Source organism: Gekko japonicus, unplaced genomic scaffold (assembly GCF_001447785.1).
Source record: "Gekko japonicus isolate JY-2015 unplaced genomic scaffold, Gekko_japonicus_V1.1 scaffold2999, whole genome shotgun sequence".
In the NCBI taxonomy this organism is placed as follows: domain Eukaryota; kingdom Metazoa; phylum Chordata; class Lepidosauria; order Squamata; family Gekkonidae; genus Gekko; species Gekko japonicus.
The window spans coordinates 171,628-187,913 of NW_015176538.1; the positions used below are offsets into that span (position 1 = coordinate 171,628).

Consider the following 16,286-nt stretch of genomic DNA (forward strand, 5'->3'; position numbering starts at 1 on the left):
TCTTTCCCTTCTCTTCCTTCCTTCCTCTCTTTTCCTTTTTCTTTCCTTCTCTCTCTTTACTGCTTTCCCTCCTTCCCTTCTCGCTCTTCCTTTCCCTCCTTTCATTCTCTCCTTTTCTTCTTTCCCTCCTCCTTCCCTTCTCGCTCTTTCTTTCCCTCCTTCTTTCCTTCTTTCTTTTCCTCTTTCCTTCTCTTTCTTTCACTCTTTCTTTCCTTCGTTCCTTCTCTCTCTCTCTCTCTTTCCTTCCTTCTTTCCTTCTTCTGTGGCCCAACTCTAGTGAGAAGGGGTTTAAACTTCAAACCCAGGGCTCTTCAAACCCATTCTCTCTTCGCTTCCCCTCCCCCCAGCCCGCCTAGGCAGGACAGCTGGGAAGGGAAGGGGAGGCTTTTGAAGATGTCTCCCCCCCTTTTGCTTCCCCTTCTGACATCACTTCCGGCAATGTCAGGGGGCGTTGCATATGCTAATGAGCTATTATGCTAATAGCCTAGTAGCTCATTAGCATATGGTATGCTAATGAGCTCCTGCAGCTCTTTTTCTAGGAAAAGACCCCTGGTTATATGTAATGCACTGTTAATTTAAATATAAAATGAATTTGTAAGAACTGCTCATTAGTAAGGTTATCACGGTTTTAACATTTTGAAACATCATGATGGACTGCAAGATGTAGAATGCTTTTATGCTACTCCGTGGATCTTTATGCTGCAAGAAGAAGATATCCCATCTAATACCAGGTATCTAGTGTATTAAATAGAACAGCTAGCATCTTTATCTTCTCTTTTGCTAAGCAATAGAGATTGTACTGCATAGTGAAATCTTTTTTAACCTTTACATAAATATATATATTTTAGAGGTCTGCTTTATTTGTGTGCGTTTAACCTTGAGGACCCACAGGGCTGGGTAATGCTCAAAGGACAAGGAGCAGTGAGCCGGGGGACCCAGGAGTGGGTCCTTGGAAGGCACATACATGCCCCTTCTGGATCCAGGCCTGCCGTTTAGTCTCCTGGACGCAGGTTTTCAAATGTGTCTGTTTCAAGAAGTCCAGGGAACATCACTTACTCTTCTTTTTGGTATTCGTTCCCAGGCAAGATCTTCACGTAGGATTTGGGGAACCATCCTCTTCCTCCTCCTACTTCTCCAAACCACCAGTTTTCCTGCTGCTCCAATACAATAATGATGTCACTTTTGGAGAAATTCAAGTGGTTCTCTTTTTTTGCGGTCCAGGAGCAGAGCGCCTGGGCTTTTAAGTTCTCCACAACTTGACCCTGCAAAAAAAACAAAAAACCAACGCATCAGTTTCAATAATGTGAATCACTTCTTAGAAAGTATTTCCTAAAACAGCAACTACGGAATTTCTGCAATGCAGCACCTGCAATTGTTTAATCGGGCGTTAAGCGGCACAGAGAACGGGCAGGGCATCCCCTGAATATAGACTACTTGATGTTATAAATGACCTATTGAACACTAGATATTGAGGTCTATTTACATTTGCCACTAAAGGCAGCTCAGTTTCCCCAACTGTGTATTTTAGATTTTTGTTATCTGGCCCCCGTTCAAATAAATTAAGGCAAATTTAGTCATCAGCCGATAAAACCTCAAGAAAAGTTAATTTTTTAAAAATCTATTGTCATTTATAGTCCCATCTTTCTTACTAGGACTCAAGGCAGATTCCAGATACATCTTTTAAAAAAAGATTTGTATAAAAGGCTGCTAGATATACATGCATGTTGCACTCTTCTGTTACACGGCTTGAAGTCCAATGATTCAAGCCAGGACTTAGGTATTATCTTCCTCCTATTATAGTGAAGGTACATCTATTTATTTACTTCATCTATACTCCACATTTCTGCCCAATGGGAACCCAAAGCAGCTTACATCGTTTTCCTTTCCTCCATTTTATCTTGACAACGACCCTGTGAGGTAGCTTAGGCTGAGAGAGAGGATTTGTCTGAAAGTCACCCAGCAAACTTCCATGGCCGAGTGGGGATTCGAATCTGGGTCCCCCATATCCTAGGTCAACACTGTTACACAAAGACAGAGGGACATAAAACAGCTCCCTTGTTAATAAAACATACCTGTCCGCGGATGGGAGAAACAGATCCCGGGGAAACCGTACGAGTAAAGGCAGATTTCTTCTGCCACGTGTTAACATTTAGGCTTGAGAAAGACACATTTTGGTAATCTGATTCATCCGCAGCTTTACCTGGTGAAAGCGGCCTGCAAAACAAACATTTTTTTAAAAATAATGCCAACAGCTGGACTTCTTAGTGGTCATGTGGCAGGCAAGGTACACCTGCAGTGTTTGGGGCTGTGCTCTTCACAATTCAGAAGACTCTTATGGATGTAAGAGGCGCCTGGCTGGACGAGACCAGTGGTCAATCGAGTCCAGCATCTGGTTTTCTGCAGCAGTCAACCAGTTGGCTTGGAGGACTGACTAAAAGGATGTTGCCTAAGAGCCCTGGCGTTCAGGTTGACTTCTTCTGTACATTAATAATAATAATAATGAGAAGAATTGGTTTTATACCCCAGCCTTCACTACCTGAAGGCGCCTCGGAGCAGTTTACAATCTCCTTTCCCTTCCCACAACAGACACCTTGTGAGGTAGGTGGGGCTGAGACAGCTCAGAGAGAACGGTGACTGGCCCAAGGTCACCCAGCAGGCTTCACGTGGAGAAGCGGGAATCAAATCCGATTCTCCAGATTCGAGTCCGCCGCTCTTAACCACTACACCACAGCTGGCAGGAGGCGCGCGCACACATGTTCGTAGTTTGTAATTTGTAAAATTCCACCAAGCTTTATGTGGTGGGTTGAGGTGATGTTCTACTTACTCTGCAGGAACTGAGGCAGCTGGCAGAGATACCATAGGGGGAAGTAAGGCTTTCTTCGGAGATGGAAACGCTTTCTCGCTTTCAGGTATTTTTTCTACATAATTGCTAGGAAACCACCCAAGATGTCCTTGGAAGCTCCCATATAACCAGCCAGGCTCTCCCTCCGTCTTCTCATCTACCTGAAGAAACATTTGCAATACACAAACATACACCAAGTTTGAGTCCGGTGGCACCTTTAAGACCAACAAAGTTGGATTTACACACACACTCAACAAAGATCCCTGGGGATGTCACTAAACTGTTACAAGCAGGGGTCTCCAAAAGGGTGCCCGTGGACACCATCTTGCCTGGCAACATTTTTCCTGGCCCCCAAGTGTTTATAGAAAGGGAGTGGGGCCAGTACAGCTTTTGCCCAGCAGTAGGTACCAATGCTCCCTCTAAGCCAGTGATGGCGAACCTTTTCGAGACCGAGTGCCCAAACTGCGACCCAAAACCCACTTATTTATCGCAAAGTGCCAACACGGCAATCTAACCTGAATACGGAGGTTTTACTTTAGAAAAAACAACCCATACATTAACTTAAGATGATCCAAACAAAGGAAGGAAAGCAATCCCAAATGCTTTCATTTACTGAAAATTATTTGGCAGAGAATTCGACACTTTAATGACGGTCTGGGCCTGGCTGGGGCGATGGCACGCATGCCCGCAGAGAGGGCTCTGAGTGCCACCTCTGGCACCCGTGCCGTAGGTTCGCCACCACTGCTCTAAGCTGTGGAGTCTTGTGAGCAAAAATTCCACTTTGTGAGCTACTGGCATTAAAGTTGTGAGCGAGCAATTTGGCTGCTGCAGTTTGCTCTGGAGCCATCCCTTCCTGAGCCGAGACAAAATCTGTGAGCTGGAGGCTAAAAAGACTGTGAGCTAGCTCACACTAACTCAGCTTAGAGGGAACACTGGTAGGTACCACCACAGCACAAACATCTTCACTGCATGGTTGAAGGTAAGCTTCAGTGACCATTTTTGGGCTGTGCCCATTGCACTATGCCAGAATTCCTATGGAGCCCATGCGCTCAAAAAGGTTGGGGGGCCCTTGTATCACAGTATCAGTTTCCCACTACTTCAATGATCAGATAGGTCATTTTAATTTGCTGTTGCTGCTGTTCAATACATTTTGCAGCAGGGGTGTCGAACTCATTGGCTACAAGGGCCGGATCTGACATAAACGAGACCTGGTGGGGCCGGGCCACGTGTGTCATAAAATGTAATGCCAGGTCGCGGAGATATAAACTTGATAAAGGACACAGACACAAAGATTTTTTTTATTACTTAAAATAAAAACATACCTAAAACGTTAGCACTCTTGCAATATTTTGTTTATTTAACACTGTCTGATAACTGACACCTCTTGCTCTGAATTATTGCATCAAAATGTCTGTGCTGTTGCAATCTTGAGTATGCTGTTCAGGTGTGTATCTGTAAGCTGCAAACCTACGATGACGCAGCAGCAGCAGAACTGGAAGAAGCAGAAGACAGCCAGTTCCACTGCAGGCCTGATAGAAGCCCTCCAGGGGCCTGATTTGGCCCCCAGGCTGCATGTTTGACACCCCTGTTTTGCAGAGATGTGAACAATCAGATTTCATTAGAAATAGACGTCTTCTTTGGAACTCAAGGAAATAACAAGCCAGCGCCCCAGTCATCCGTATTTAAATTGTATTTCTTACCTGAATTATATCTCCAGCATTGAAACTCATCTCATCATGATTCCTGGCTTCAAAGGAGTATAAAGCTCTGTAGTTCACAAAGGCAGCTGATTTCCTAGAATCAGAGGCACTCACAGTACGGCCTGAGAAGTCAAGGGAGAATTCATTATAGGCTGCCCACCTTGGGTGTTTTCTCCAAAACAGCATCACAGGGTTTGCACCAAGGGCACTAAAAGAGCTTCCAGCTCAAACTATGGTTTTAAAAAAAGGCTAGTTAACTAAAAGCACCAGAAGATACCATGCAGGCAAGAAGGAGGAGGAGGAGGAGGAGGAGGAGGAGGAAGGGGAGATTGGATTTATACCCTGCCCTTCACTCGGAGTCTCAGAGCAGTTTACAATCTCCATCCCTTCCTCTCCCCACAGCAGACTCCCTGTGAGGTAGGTGGGACTGAGAGAGCTCTTTCGAGGACTGCTCTTGAGAGAACAGCTTTGAGAGAACTGTGGCTTGCCCAAGGCCACCCAGCAGCTGCATATGGAGAAGTGGGGAATCAAACGCGGTTCTCCCAGATTAGAGCCTGCGCTCTTAAACACTACACCAAACTGGGTCTCAAATGGCAAAGTATATCAAGCTACCCAGTAAATTGTATCTCCACGAGGCACGAGGATACCTTCGTTTTTCAACGTTGACTTAAGGTTGCGACTCTCCGCCTGTTTCAGGAGCCCCGCAAATCTCTCGTTTAAGCGAAGCTGAGAAACGGGCTTTTCGGGTTTCTCGGACTCCTGCAGGTTCGCCATGTCTTTTCTCCGCTTCTCTTCCTCCAGCTGTTTGCGTCTCTCCTCTGCCGCTCTTGCAATCTGCTCCTGCCTTCTTCTTTCGTCTTCCTGCTGCTTCTGCCTCTGCAGTTCGGCATCCCTGAGCATCTCTGCTTGCTTCGTTTTCTTTTCATCCGTTAGCTTTTGCTGCTGGGCTTCCTCCTCTCGTGCAAGGGCCTCCTCGGCTTTCTGCTGCTCCTCGTGGATTTTCTCCTAGCTCTTCCTGTAGTCTCTTTCTTCTCTCTTCTTCCTCCCTCCGGATATTCTCTTGCCACAGATTCTCCTTGTCCCGTTTTGCTTTTCTTAAAGAAAAAGTAGGGAAAACACCATCAATGAAATAACCTTCACTGTATTTTCACAGAAAAATGAGCACTGGCACAGATTATTAAAGGAGATGCTCTGGGTAGGGCCTTATTCTCTTCCTGAGAATGATGATGAGAGTCACCATGAAAAATGGCCATACTGCTTGTTAAATGAATGAATTAAATTTCAACGCTCTACACTCTGACAAAGTTGTCAGTGAAACGAGACCTGATATGCATAGTCCGTTAGTGCTGATGGCATTATTATGAATGATTTTTGAGAGATTGAATTACTCCGTGTAAACTGAATATTGGATAATACCTGCTGCTAAAATTGGAAGACTGGGTGGCGGAGGAACAAATTATCCACCCCTCACAGGCAGGATTTTGAAAAGGGTGTGGAACCATAGACCACTGCCAAACCCTTTACATGGGCTTTTTTGTAGAAAAAGGCCAGCAGGAACTAATTAGCAAAATAGTCCACACCCGATAGTAGAAACTCATTAGCATATTAGGCCACACCCCCATGCCTTCCCTTGGCTTGCCCGGGTGCCCCGCGGCTGCAGAGCGCCCAGGCAAGCCGGCCCTTGGAGGGGAGGGGAGGCACAGGGAGGCATTTAAATGCTTCCCTGATCCTTCCAGGGGCCCCCCTGGCCCGCCCGCCTTGAACTCCAAGGCGGGTGGACTCCAAGGCGGGCGGGGTCACTCTCCAGGCCTTCCCTCTATAGCCATGCAAGCACAGAGGTTTTGGCTGTAGGCGTGGGCAACTCGGAAGCCAGCCGGAACTCCGTTCCTGTGCGTTCCTGCCCCAAAATAGCCCTGCCCTTTCTCAATTAGCGTACGCTGGTATAAATGGTCCAACAAAGTCACTTTACGGCACTTTATGTTGCGTTTGTACATTTGGTTGTATTTGATTCCACCCCTAACCCAAATTGAACATTGACAAGCGGCTACTATTCCTACTTCGAGAGCTTCATAGGGACACTCGTGCCCAAGTAAGGGTGGGAACCGCTGGTTCCCTAACTAGTAGTATCTCCATCAGTAAAGGAGTTAAGCAGGGATGCGTGTTGGCCCTCAGCCTAATTCAATTTGTATATAAACGACATAACGGAGTTTCTGTCAGGCCCGCAATTTTTTTCCACCCTCCCTGGGATAACAGAAAATTTCAATTCTTTTATATGCAGATGATATGGTCCTAATCTCACTGACCAAAATAGACTTGAGAAAACTTTTACACCAACTGGGGCAATACTGCAGCGAAGAAGCTCTCAATGTTAATTATGCAAAGACCAAAGTAATGGTCTTCAGAAGAAAGCCCAAAATTTCTCTTTGGGGTATTCTTGGTAACCCAGTTGATCAATGCAGTTCATTTAAATACCTAGGAGTAATTTTTAAAGAAACACCGAATTGGAAAACCCACGTGGCAGGGGTTAAATCGTCAGCCCCAAGGATTGTTGGGTCTATTGTACACTTCTTCTTCACAAAGGGAGAAGAACATAACAGTCTGTGGATAATTTCCTTGGCATAATACATCACGGTTGTTCAGCTCAATTCCACCGTCCATCCCGTGATCTCTCCTCTTGGTTTGCAACTCCCTGATGGGGGCAGGGGTTCCCCTGATTTGGGGCCCCCCAATTCATCACCAGCCAGCTGGCCAGTGGGGGAGCCCCATCCCATAAGAACATAAGAGATGCCAATGTTGGATCAGGCCAAAGGCCCATCCAGTCCAACACTCTGTGTCACACAGTGGCCAGAAATACCAGTGCCATCAGGAGGTCCAGCAGTGGGGCCAGGACATTAGAAGCCCTCCCACTGTTGACCCGCCCCAAGCACCAAGATGACAGAGCATCCCTTGCCCCAGAGTCCCTATCTACACCTTGTGGCTAATAGCCACTGATGGACCTCTGCTCCATATGCTTATCTAATTCCCTTTTGAAGCCGTCCATGCTCGTAGCCGCCACCACTTCCTGTGGCAGTGAATTCCATGTGTTAATCACTCGTTGGGTGAAGAAGTACTTCCTTTTATCCGTTCTAATCCGACCGCTCAGCAATTTCATGGAGTGCCCACGAGTTCTTGTATTGTGAGAAAGGGAGAAAAGTACCTCTTTCTCTACCTGCTCTTTCCCATGCATAATCTTATAAACCTCAATCATGTCACCCCTCAGTCGTCGTTTCTCCAAGCTAAAGAGCCCTAAGCGCCTTAACCTTTCCTCATAGGGAAAGTGTTCCAACCCTTTTATCATTCGAGTCTCCCTTTTCTGCACTTTTTCCAAAGCTATAATATCCTTTTTAAGGTGTGGTGACCAGAACTGCACACAGTATTCCAAATGAGGTCGCACCATTGATTTATATAGGGGCATTATGATATTGGCTGATCTGTTTTCAATACCCTTCCTAATAATCCCCAGCATAGCATTGGCCTTCTTTATTGCAGTCACACATTGTCTCGACATTTTCAGCGAGTTATCTACTACAACTCCAAGATCTCTCTCTTGATCCCAGAAGAACCCGCTGTGTGGGGGATGCTCTAGCATTTGGCTAAAAACTCTATGGTGACCATAAAGTTTTTAGTCAAATACTAGTGTTCCCTGTACAACATGCCCGGCGTGATGACATCATCTTGGCGTGTACGCTTTGCACACACACCAGAAGACCCTGGCACAAAGCCAGGAGCCCCCCACTGGCAGACGGGTAAGACCTGGCAACCCTATCTCCCACCCCCAGTTCCTCTGGCCAGCCACTGCTCCTGTTGCTGGCCCTGCTTCCAGGGGAAACCTGGAAGTGATGTCACACCACTCTAGGAACTGCAGGAAACTCTGTGGTTGCCAGCAGCTGGCAACCCATGTAGCTCGTTGTTAAGAAAGTGATGCTACAGGAACATAGCTGGTCTTCTGTGGACTGTGTTCTCCCTGAGGCTTGGACCATAAGAATCCTTATTCGTTTGGCTTCGTGTTTGTATACCAATGTGAGCATGAGCCCCAAGCCATGCTAACCTTATCTAGAAATGTATCGACCACTTGTCTAATGGTACAACCAATCAAGGCAGTCAACTGAAACCTTGCAATTGTGATATTAAATACAAAGCATCAGATAACACAAGCTAATATTAAACAGGAAGTAAACTTGAAGTATCAGGTGCCACCCGAAATACCCCCGTCCTCTAAACACCAGCCTATTTTAACCTGCCACTTGAGAGAGTACTTGGGGGGGGGGGAGAGAATTTTTGAGTGAAAACAGGACCATTTTTGTTCATCACATTACCGTGAAGCCTCCTCCTCCAGCTTCTTTTTCTGCACCAGCTCGGCTCTCTTCTTCTCGAGCTCTCTGACTTTATCTTGTCTGATCTTGTGGAGCTGCTCCAGGGCTACCTGCTGGGTGTTGTAGGTCTCCCTTAAATCCTGGTAAGGAAACGTAAGAGGCAAATGAGCAAACACAAAACTGAGGGGGGGTCCTTTTTAATTTAAGAAAACTAAAGTGACTGCGTGTATGGCAATCCTAGCCCTGATGCCAACCAGCAAGGTCGCACTACACAAAACAACCCACCGTCTCCCTTACAATAAAGTCAAGCAGCAAAATTCAAAACCAGCAGATTTATCAGTTTTTCCTGATGTTTACAGTTCAAGAAAACCTTCCTGCAGTTAGACACGGGGGAATTGAGTACCGGCACAATTAGCTCATTTTACTAGAACTACAAAGTACCTTGATCAGTATGTGAGAAAAAGCCAGGGAATTATTAAAGGAAAGGGGTACTTGGCACAGAATTCAGCTTATGGCTTAGGCTTGCTATTCTACTCTCTGAAGGGGGGGGGGGAGAACTATAAGAGGTATATAAGGCTTTTCACACTTACATTAACTCCCAGCAAACACACAGTTAAGGATACCAAATATTACAAGTTAAGAAAACATACAATGTTTTTGTACAGATATAGACTGGAGTATATGATTCTTGTATTTGTGACAAAAAGGAAGAAACTATCCATGTTACCAAGACTGCGTTCACAAGAGCACCAGGAATAATTCCTCCCTCGGCTCTTGGCAGGGTATTTTTTTGTGCCGGGACCTTTAATGAATCCACTTGTTTCGCTTTCTAAGGAACCAAGTGGAGAACAGGCCATAAAGTGAAAAACAACTGACTACTTCTGCATCCCTTTAGATTTGGAATCATCTTGTGGCTTGCCGGTGCTTTTCAAGCAGTATGCACGCAAGTTCAAAATCCCAGGAACAGTTTCAGTCAGATGCAACATAACTGACCCTTAAATTTCTTCAGCATCTATGTGCAGTACTGACCAATGCTCCCTCTAATCTGTGGAGTCTTGTGAACAAAAATTCTACTTTGTGAGCTACTGGCGTTAAAGTTGTGAGTGAGCAATTTGGCTGCTGCATAAATTTGTTTGCTCTGGAGCCATCCTCCTGAGCTACGACAAAAATGTGTGAGCCGGAGGCTAAAAAACGGAGCTAGCTCACACTAACTCACCTTAGAGGGAACACTGGTACTGACTACTGAATACCAATGAAAAGGGCAACAAGGGCTGCGGTCACACGGAGCATTAGGCACGCTAGATAGACAGAAGATAGGCGGATTTTCCGGGCGTGATCTCACCGCCACATCTGGGAAGCGTAGAGCTCCCGTGGCTCACCCGAGGCTTCCCTCCGAAGATGCGCTGTAAAAAACTAGTACCTCCAGCGGCATTTACGAGATGAGGGGGAAAAAAATCTTCCTTCTCTTCCCTTCACAAGAACAGTCCGTGGCCAAACGGATGGAATTCAAGGACAAGGATTGTCCTGTGATTGGCAGCTCCCCCCTAACCACGGGACCTCCATGGGAGGTCTGATCACGCAACCGCGCGTTATTTTGCCCCGGGGCAAACAGCCACGCGTCCCCCCCACATTTTCCGGCCCGTGTGACCGGAGCCAATATATGTTTCACAAGCCAATGCCAGCATTCTGACTGCAGATATTTCAGAAGGCACTCTACCATGTTGAAGAAACTTTCTGCACGTATTAGATCAAGATGGGTAGCTGTGTTTGTCTGTCTGTGGCAGTAGAAAAGAGTAACAGTCCAGTAGCGCGTTAAAGACTAACCAAATTTGTGGTAGGGTGTGAGCTTTCGTGGGTCACAGCTTTCGTGGGTCACAGCTGAAGAAGTGAGCAGTGACTCACGAAACCGCATACTCTACCACAAATTTTGATCGTCTTTAAGGTGCTCCTGGACTCTTACTCTTTTCATCTGTATTAGTTGCTCATTATTTGAATAACCACAACAACTCTTTTGGGCAATCTTTTTTTTAAAAAAAGAAATATCTTCTAGTATTTTTAAAGCTCACTAAATACACACACACACATGAGGGGTTATTGTGATGTGTGGTGGTTCCCAATATTGCCTATCATTTCATAATCCTGCATGCCTAAGAAATGAAACCCGAGTAGGACTATGTAGACTAAAAGGCCATCCTACACAGACACGAGTCGATCTGCTCATCAATGGCTCTGAAGGAGTTCTCTGAGGCAGAGTAGCAAGCCCACAACCAGCGGCATTTACGAGATGAGGGGGAAAAAATCTTCCTTCTCTTCCCTTCACAAGAACAGTCCGTGGCCAAACATGGATGGAATTCAAGGACACACTTTTACTTTCTCCCATACTGAACTTGGGGGCATTGCTCTCCTTTGCTCATGACAAAGCAGATCAAAAGTGCAATTCTTTGCTTTCACTTGTAATTTGTAATGATTATAACCAAACCACAGAAATGTCCTTATGGGCCCAGATTTCAAGATACCGGGCCAGGTAAGAGTTCCATGGGACGGAGAAACTTTTATTTCAACCTCGTTGGCATGTTTAGACACCTATTCTTGATTTACTCTCTCTGGATCCACATATGAATCCGAATTGACAGAGAGTCTGAGAATTCAAGGGAGCTACCGTTAATGCAACATCACCAGTGAAGAAAGAGATCTAATCTCTTGTCTTAAAACTGCTTGTAGCTATTGTCATGGCTATTCAACAGTCATGGGAAAACAACCAAAGGACAGGATGCACCTCTGCCATGCCCTCCCAAACAATTTAAACAGATTCTACACACTCTCATTCACCAGTATTCTAGCTTTACATTAAGTATATGTATCTAGATAGAATATTTCCCACTCTACACAGTCAAAAACCTTCTCCAAGTCTTTAAAAAAATAGCATAAGTTTCTTTATATTTGTTTCATTTTAATAATGCTATGTATCAAACGCCTTTATGTATGTATCAAACACCTTTACCTGGCATTTTCCTACCAGATAAAAAACCTGCATGATTTTATTAACATACTTGGGGATTCATTTTTTTAGCCTAGAGGTAAAATTGTCCACATTTCAACATCTTGATTCGAACAACAATTGGCCAATACATATCCAGAGAAGGTGGTTCTTTCTCTGGTTTAAGATGAAATAGAAATTTCATCCCCAGATTATGGTACAGTTTCTTGATTTTTTCCTCCCATTGATGAAAACTGACACAATATTTGGTGGTAATTTAGTAATCCCCCAAAGAATTTATTATTTTTAAAGTTATAACAACTTTAATATCTTTCACACTGACTGGGGCTGGAAGTATCTGAATACCTTCTCTCATTTTTTTGGTATTTTTCATATGGGCATGTGTGTGTGTGTGTGCATGTACGTGCAAGTGTATGTGTACCTGGAAGTAAGGGAGACCTCTGGTGACTGACCTATAGTGGGGGCCTGGAGGATATTCAGTGAGGTGGCTGAATAAAGCCTGCCCCCGCCTCCCTACTGATGGTATTCCTTGGAGGTCTCCCATCCAAGTACTTGCCAGAGTCGACCCTGCTTAGCTTCTGAGATCTGACGAGATCGGGTTTGCCCGGGCTGTCCAGGTCAAGGCAACAATCTCAAATTGATAAGAAATCCAGGGATGGTAAGTCTCCCATTACAAACTGAATGGAAGTCTTGTATACGTCCAAGCAGACCAGCCAATCACTTGCTTCATATTCCTCAATCCATTGTTTTCATGATCTGTAAAAAGCACCGCACCCCATGGCAGCAACACACTGCATTGCAGCAACAAACATAGCATGTGTCCAGAACAAAATTAAAACAGGTGCATTGGTACTGCTAAGTATACTATGTACGTGAGGGTAGTGAGGGTGCTGAAACTGGGCACTACGGCCAAGTGTTTGTATTGTCAAGAGGCAATGTACAGGGGGCGGGGTTTTCGGCAAGCTAATGGCAGCTGTGTCACCTGGGTTCTCCCAGGGATGCGGCTTGCAAATCAGCAGTTAGGGGGTGCGAACATACGCACCCCCCGGAGACTCTTGCGAAGAGTCTCCAGTCATGGAGCGCTGAGGGTCGCCTCTTTCCCGGCATGCTGTCGGGAAATTAAGGGGTCCCTTTGCTCCGACGGTCTCTCTGCTGTGTTCCGGCAAGGACTTAGCTACGCACACCCCATCAAGCGAGTGGAGGTCCAGCGGTCAGTATGCATATCTGTTGGCGAGATCTATTTGATCTACATATGAAGAGTGTTCTCTGAAATTTGTGTCTAAGTTAAATGGCGACTCTCCTGGATTACTCTTCATATAGTCAGATTTGTTGGGAAGATTTCACAAGCTATGATGATGATTGATCACTCTCAATGTTAAAGAAAGCTTTTTACCATTGTTAAGCAAACTTTTTACAAGCGTATGTGATCTCCAACCCTTGGGTTTTTAGTGGGTTTTCTTTTCTTTCTCCTATAGTGTGTAGTCTCCCTCCATAATTTCATTGTAGTTTTTAGTAAATGCAAATTAAAAAATCCCCTACGGGGGGCTATTAAAAAAAAAAAGAGGCAATGTACAAATTCACAAGGGAAAGGAGGCGATGTCCCACATTTTAATTTCTAAGTGATTTGGGGAGACAAAAATCTTCACACAAAATGAAGATTTCCCTGCATGTTCAGAACAAGGACAAAAACCTACTCTAACCTTCTCAATGGTCTTTCTTTTGATGCCTAGCTGAAATGACCGGTCTAGTGAAATTCAGGCCTTTTTAAAGAAGACAATCCTGCCCAACCAGCCTTGATTCCATTACAGATAGCTCTTTAACCCTTATGATAGACAGAAAGCAACATGCAATACATTACATGTCCCTTGTCAGTCTTATCTAAGAAGCTGGTGACATTTATGTTAAGTAACTGACGATATTAGAGCCAATTTGCTAGCGAGACTAACTTGATATAGTTTCAAGCAGAAAGTGTTTATATGCAGAAAGTCGTCATAAGCAAGTAGAAAGGCAAAGGGGAAAAAAAGAAGCTCTATTCACATTCCGTAGCACAGATAGGTTGCTTAAGCAAGATTTTCAGTTAAACGCTCGAGAAACGCAACATTTAAAAAAAACAGAGGAAACTGTGAAATAATTAAACGCAAAAAAAGGGCAAAGATTAGAAAATAACCTTAAGTAAGAGGAAGAGGTTGTTCAGACAGCTTAGCAGACACAAAAGGCATTGGAGAACAGAATCATCCACAGTGTCACACTGCAAGATAAGGCAGATAATTTTTAATAAAGCCATTACACTTTGCGCACTGGATTGGTTAGATAGGTAGGAAACTGCTAGAATTGTAATGGGATCCATCTGAACCATTCCCAATAAGCATGTCAGGCAGTAATGGTGGCACCTCAATTTTTGAAGAAGGCACCAAATCCCGCCTCCCCCCATTATTGTCGATAGCATTATACAATCTACACATCTATGCAACACTAGTAATATAGCAGGGGACCCCAACCCTTTTGAGCCTGCGGGCAGATTTGGAATTCTGACACAGCACGGTATGCACAGCGACAAAATGGCTGCCACAAAATGGCTACTGCAGGAGGAGGAGCCAGCCACAAGATAATTGTCAGAGCTTAACTTCAGTTAACACAGTGTAGACCTTTGTGCTCTGGTGGCAGCTGCTGCCAAAGCTACATTTTAAAAAATCTGCACTGCCAATCAAATCTCCAACAGCCAATCAGAAGCCTTGCTGGGCAAAAGCCCTACCTGGCCCCATCCACTTCCTTCAAACCCTTGGTGGGCACCAGAAAAAAGTGTTGGCGGGCACCACGGTGCCCACAGGCACCATGTTTGGGACCCCCATCATACAGCATTAATGGTTCACACCAATACTGCTGCAAACCAGAAACTGAATGATTCAGAGCAAGAGCCGTCCTGATTCTTGTTACATGGTGAAAAAGTAGGTGGGAACAGACGGCCATCCTATCTGTTTTTGCTACGTGGCCCGCTTTTATTAGCCACAGGAATATTAAAAACATTATTTTGCACTTCTGCATGGTTGATACAATGTTGAGGAACGTTAACTCAGACTTAGGGTTGGCAATTCCCCGATGGGGGGCGGGTTCCCCCCTAATTTCGGAGACTTCAATTCGCCGCCAGCCAGCTGGCCAGCGGGGAGCCCCACACCCAAAGAGCCCTGCCACGTCCGATGTGATGATGTTATCTGGAGGTGATGTCATTGTGCTGGGTACGTTGCGCATGGTATGCTCTAGCGTCTAGCTAAAAACTCTATGGTGACCATAGTGTTTTTAGCTAGATGCTAGAGCACCCCATGCACAACGTACCCAGCATTGTACAGGGGATGCTATAGAATTTGGTTAAAAACTCTATGGCGACCATAGAGTTTTTAACCAAATGCTAGAGCATCCCCTGTACAACATGCACAGTGTGATGATGTCACTTCCAGGTGACGTCATCGCGGTGCGTACACTTTGCATGTATACCAGAAGACCCCAGTACCAAGTCAGGAGCCCCCCGCCAGCAGACAGGTAAGACCTAGCAACCCTACTCAGACTCGTGGTGGAAATTGCTGTCAAGTCACAGCCAACGTATGGTGACCCCACAATGAGGTTTCCAAGGGAAGAGACATGGGTTGCCACTGGGACTCTCTTGATGGCTGCCCATCCAAGTGCCAATCAGCACCGACCCAGCTTAGCTTTCAAGATCTGATGAGATCAGGTTAGCCTGGGCCATCCACGTAAGCGTTAATTCAGTCTACAGTGGTCTTGCTGCCATGTGGGATGGGGCACAGTAGCTCTTTCCCCAGGAAAACCCCTGGTGGGCTGCTGCACAGAGGCCCCCTGGTGGCCAGGAGCAAGGGGAGCCAAGTGGCCCCTGTGGTACTGGCAGTCTCAGGGGGGATGGCTTGGACCCAGAAGGCACAACAATGACAACAGGGCAAGCTTCCACCCACTGCCACGGCCATCGCTGCTGTCCAGAACCAAGCCAAGCAGCCCTGGGACCGTGCTGGCACCATGGGACAGAGCCACATTTGATGAGGGCGTTCCGGGATTGCTTTAATATCCTGATCTGCCCCTGTACGGGGGAGAGGGGAGAACCAGGAACCACAAAACGCTGACATCAGCAGCTGATGTCTTTAACTTCTCAAGTCAGTGGTGCACAACGAACACCAAGCGAGAGGTGACGAGTTCAGACACAGAACCAGTGTACGGGGGAGAGGGGAGAACCAGGAACTGCAAAACGCTGACATTGGCAGCTCACGGTCTTTCACTTCTCAAGTCGGTGGTGCACAATGAACACCGAGCAAGAGGTGACGAGTTCAGACACAGAGCCAGAACGAAGAAGAAAAATCTTTCCGAGGAGAGGCGTCCAACACAGCCAGGAAGAG

At 45.7% G+C, this 16,286-nt stretch overlaps 1 protein-coding gene across 1 annotated transcript in view; it reads right to left on the reverse strand.

Moving 5' to 3' along the window:
- The window catches only part of ITSN2 (intersectin 2), a gene marked incomplete at its 5' end in the record, with an annotated part of 77,032 nt that overhangs the window by 51,942 nt on the left and 8,804 nt on the right, over nt 1-16,286 (reverse strand). Inside the window, 7 exon segments of the mRNA XM_015427449.1 lie at nt 1,057-1,262; nt 2,073-2,214; nt 2,825-3,003; nt 4,543-4,664; nt 5,190-5,548; nt 5,550-5,636; nt 8,898-9,034. Coding sequence (XP_015282935.1) covers nt 1,057-1,262; nt 2,073-2,214; nt 2,825-3,003; nt 4,543-4,664; nt 5,190-5,548; nt 5,550-5,636; nt 8,898-9,034 — 1,232 coding nt within the window.